This window comes from Condylura cristata, unplaced genomic scaffold, assembly GCF_000260355.1.
Source record: "Condylura cristata isolate star-nosed mole 26May11 unplaced genomic scaffold, ConCri1.0 scaffold00009, whole genome shotgun sequence".
Classification (NCBI taxonomy): Eukaryota; Metazoa; Chordata; class Mammalia; order Eulipotyphla; family Talpidae; genus Condylura; species Condylura cristata.
Window position 1 is genome coordinate 11,657,943 of NW_004567110.1, and position 5,093 is coordinate 11,663,035.

Here is a 5,093-nt window from a genome sequence, read left to right on the forward strand (position 1 = left end):
CGACGAAGTACACTGCTGAGGGGAGCAGCGGGCGGGTCAGGAGAGGTCTGGCTCGCCATGTGGTCTCCTCCGGGGAAGGCAGCAGGCAGGAATCGAACTCATGCGGAAGTGGCCTCAGACTCTCAGTGCTGTGCTTTAACCCGCTGCGCCACCAGGGAGGGCCAGAATCTGTTGTTTTTAACAGGCTTAAAACTAACCCTCGCTCCTACGCTGGTTAGAAGCAGTACATTTTCAATTTCAAGGCAAGGAAGCTGGGGAGTTCAGACATACACATAGCCTGGTTTGTTTGTACTACTCAACTGAATACCAGACTGGAAGACTCATCAAATGGGAGGGGGGGAAAACCTCCAAAAATGCAATTTGTAAATCAGATAACAACCCTTTGATGCCTGAAACATTTTACTCATGATATCATGTATTTTTGTGATAAAACCTGCTACATTTATCTCCTTCATTTTAGCAACATACTTTTTTTAATGACCATCTAATATACAATGATGATATATCTAAACATGGGATCTATAGTTAGCTCTAAATTATAAAAGGGTATACCTGTCTTTCTTTCCAAAAGTTCATTCACTTTTGCCCAGAATTTTCCTGGTCAGCTAAACCAAATGGATACAAATGGTTCCTTAGATTGATTCTTCAATAAATAACTACAGGTATCCTTCTATGGCGTTTAAGGCAGAGACACTATATTCAATGAAAGCTTCTTAATGAGCAGAAAACTCACTGGAGATCAAAAGCTCGGTCATCCTTCATTTCACAGTAATAGTTCTTTTTTGCAGTAGAACCGTGAAGACATGAATAGGGCCGTGTACTGAATGCCAGGTTAATGCCAAACATTTTTTATTTGGAATTGTATGATAAATGATTAAAGCCAAAATTTTTCCAAAACCTCTCAAGGAGGCAGTGGTGATGCACTGAAAAGCGATGGCTCCCCATCCACAAAGGAAACATCCTTGGGCTCTCAGGTCACCAACAGTGACACAAAATCTTCAAAGCAAAATTCACTTTCAATCAGTTTTATTTAGAAACATAAATAGGCCAAACAATACCCAAGCCTGGGAAGGCTACATTCTTTTTCAGGAACATAATAGCCAAAATAACTAATCTCATGACTGATTCGGCTCACAATTATTAGCCCTCTTCAAGCAGCAGCACAATCACAATTTTTTTTTTCGGCACCTTTTATGAGCATTAAAGAGTCACAGAGCAATGAGTCACAACTCTGCCCTCAAGGAGCTTACAATATAGCTGGGAAAGACAAAAACACCCAGAACAGGCACAAGTTCCATGTTATGATGATAAAGAACAGTTACTGGCATAAGTCATCACATTTTAACAAATGAATCATAGGAATATCTTAGCAAATATACACAATATCAAATTCAAATTATCAAAAGAAACCCCAATGTTATGCAAAATTTTCAACTAAAATGGATTAAAAGAGAAAAAACATAATTCTGAGCCAACTTTACTGTCCCAAATAAAGGACGGAAGGTTTATATCCTAGAATTTCACCCTGGGACAGTGTCCAGATGTCAAGGTCAGTAGTTCAGACTGCCAAACCGATGAACAAATTCGGAGAGCGAGTATACGGCTCCCCATCCGACCTCAGGATCCATGCTGATAAAGTCATTCAGGTTCATTTTGGAATCTAGGAAACATGAAAGAAATGTCCACTGAAAACACATTGTAACAGTAATAAACAACCAAGATTAAAGGTAGGAAAAATTACTCTAATGGCTAAACTCAGTGCCCCATCTGTGGTATTCTCATCTCAAATACATAAACTCAATTTAATCATGACAAAACACCACACAAACCCAAATGAGGCACTCTACACAACAGCAGACCACACTCTTCAAAATATAAAAGCTGTAAAAGGGGAAATAAAAAAGGGACTGACAGATTGGAGGAGACAAGTAAATGTAATATTCAGGAGGAGATCTGGATCAGAAAAAAGAAGTTAGTGGAAAATAATGCAAAATTTAAATAAGGCCTGTAAGTTACTAACATTGTATCAATACTGTTATGTTAATATTTTTATATCAATTTTACCATTTTCTTGGTTTTGGTGGTTAGATTATGATTATATAAAACAACACTAAGGGAAATCAGAGTAAAGACTAAAGACAACACAGGAACTCTATACTATTTCAGCAAACTTTCATTAACTCTAAGATTATTTCAAAATGAAAGTACACGGATAGTCAAACAGCCAATGTATTTTATTAACAGCCGATTTAAAGCCAGAGGAAGCAAGAGAGATACAATCAGCCAAAACCAGGCTCAATTCTTCAACAAATTACAAAGGGGGAAAAAGCTAGGGGAGGCAAGCAGTGTAAGCACTAAAAAAGACTGAAGACACTTATCAAACGCACAATTTGGGGACCTTATCTGGAGTCTGAGTCAACTAAACAAACTGGGTGAAAAAGATGATGACTTGGTAACTGCGAATTTGAACACTGAGTAGAGAAATAGATGATTTTAAAGAATCGCTGTTAACTTTTTCAGATATATAATGGTTTTGAGGACTTTTTTTTTTTTTTAAGAAATCCTTATATTTTAAAGACTTGAAGGATATAATAACTGGCTATTTTTCAAAGTAAATTTAAGGACGGGGAAAGTGAATGGGACATAAATGAATCAATTGGTCCTGACTCGTAACTACTGAGAGTCTGATGTTACTCTGTCTAGTTTTACGTGTGACTTAAATTTTCCATATTAAAAAAATAAATCTTAAGTATGTTCAGATTTCTGCTCTGCTCATCAAAAATTGTTACTAGAACTAGACTTCAACCATAAGCTGCCAGAAAACTGAACTACATGAAGACAATGTTTCCAGATGACGGACAATGTGAACACTTGCCTGTGATTTGTGAGAAAGCAGACGTAAAAGCCTGGAGACCTCCAGATCACTCCACCCACTGCCCCCATCCCAGGGCAGTTCCCACAGCACAACACAGACCCAGGCAGCGACATCTGAGGGTTAGGAATTAGAGGAGAGAGAGGTGCAATGCTATGGAATTCTGCAGAGGGATCCATTCCCCCTACACCCCCACTCCATACTCGTTTGTTTAAGTACTGATCTCATGAGGTCAGGCAAGACGCACAGAACACAAAGGTGGAGTAAGTCCCAGTTTCCACAGTCCACACCAGCCAGGATGGCGAGAAGCCTCTGGCAGAGTCCTCAGAAGGACCATGCCAGGGCAGCGGGGTTCCATTAGCCCCAGATGAAAGGCTGCGCTGAGCTTGCCCTAAGTAGACTAATAAGCAAGCCCTAAAAGGATACAACTGACTCCAAGTGATTGAACCACACAACGGAACAAAAACCAACAGGATTTTCAACAAGTATCTCAAGAGCCAACAAATCTGACAATATAAAATTAGTCTAGCATCCAACTAAGTAATCCAAGTGATTGAACCACACAACGGAACAAAAACCAACAGGATTTTCAACAAGTATCTCAAGAGCCAACAAATCTGACAATATAAAATTAGTCTAGCATCCAACTAAGTAATCCAAGTGATTGAACCACACAACGGAACAAAAACCAACAGGATTTTCAACAAGTATCTCAAGAGCCAACAAATCTGACAATATAAAATTAGTCTAGCATCCAACTAAGTAATATGAATCACACAAAGAAAGAGGAAAACATGACCCCAAAGGCAGGAGAAAAATAAACTACCAGAGACTAAAATGTCAGAAATCATAGAACTAGCAAACAAAGGCCAAGAAATAACTATTACAAATGTGAATGCACATATTCAAAAGGATAGAATAAAAACATAAGCATGATGAAGAAAGGAGAGATACTAAATCAGCCCCAAATGAAACTCTTAAAAATGAAAAATAAAGTACAATGAGAAGAAAGTGTCCCTGCACGGGACTACAACAAATTAGTTAATACAGAGAAAAGACTGATGAACTTACAAACAAGATGTATATAAAACTATCCATTATCAAGTACAGGAAAAGTATGAAAAAAAGAAACAGACCATCATTGATCTACAGGAATAACATCAAGCAAACTACATACGTATAGTTTAAGTATGAGAATACAAAAGGGGTGAGAAAAATACTTAAAAACACCAAATGTTTTTAAATTTGATGGAAACTATTAATTCACCCATCAAAGAATCTCAACAAGCCTCAACTATTGTAAACCTAAAGAAAATTACTCTACAACAGCCTTCCTGGTGGCATAAAGGGTTAAAGGGCAGCACTATAAAGCTGTCTGCAGCAATGTTCAACCCCCAGCCAGGGGGCTGACCTTTATGGACTGACAGATCTTTCCAGTCTCCCTACTGCTTCCCTCAGCAGTGTATTTCGGTCACTCTGCCTGTTCTGCTCCCCACTCTGTCTCTGGTAAGCCTCTCACTGGCCCTGTACCTTTGGTTTGTACCCCAGTTCTGTATGAATAAATAAATCAAACATAAAAAAAAAAGAAATAAAAGAAAATTATACTACTGCCCACCATCATCAGATTGCTAAAACCTAGTAATAAATACAAATACCTTAAAAAGCAGCTAATACAAATAAAGACACTACACTCAGAGAAATAAATCTAAGAACAGCATGCTCCTTAAAGAGAAATTACACAGAGAGCAGGTATCAGAAAAGAACTAAAAGATACACACACACACACACACACAGCATTCATCAACCTACAAACACCTTTCATAATAAAAGGGTAAATGTAGGATATAAAAAACTAGAAATGGAAACAGACCTACAGAAAATGTTAAATAATCACTAAGCCAGAACTTTTGACATCATTGAAAAATTGAGATGCAGGATGACCAAGTAACCAGAAATAAAATAAACAATGGGCACCATCATTCGAGGCCCCGGGGGTAACAGGGTGGAAGTTTTTGCTCACTGGGGGCAGGTGCCAAGTTCCTCATAAATCAGTGAGTCAACTGAAATCTTCCACAAATTGTGAAATATGGCAAATGTGGTTTTTTGGACATTTAAATGTAAATTAAAAACATGGTTACTAGCTGCAGGCACTTGTTATTTTAAAAAAATAGACATTAGGGCCCTCCCTGGTGGCGCAGCGGGTTAAAGCACAGCACTGAGA

The 5,093-nt window shown here is 38.3% G+C and overlaps 1 protein-coding gene across 1 annotated transcript in view; it reads right to left on the reverse strand.

Moving 5' to 3' along the window:
• Positions 1–1,009: 1,009 nt before the first annotated feature.
• WDYHV1 (WDYHV motif containing 1) overlaps positions 1,010–5,093 on the reverse strand; it is a 15,653-nt gene continuing 11,569 nt past the window's right edge. Inside the window, exon 6 of the mRNA XM_012722816.1 lies at positions 1,010–1,660. Within this exon, the coding sequence (XP_012578270.1) occupies positions 1,551–1,660 (110 nt within the window). The 3' untranslated portion in view covers positions 1,010–1,550. The remainder of the gene's footprint in view (positions 1,661–5,093) is intronic.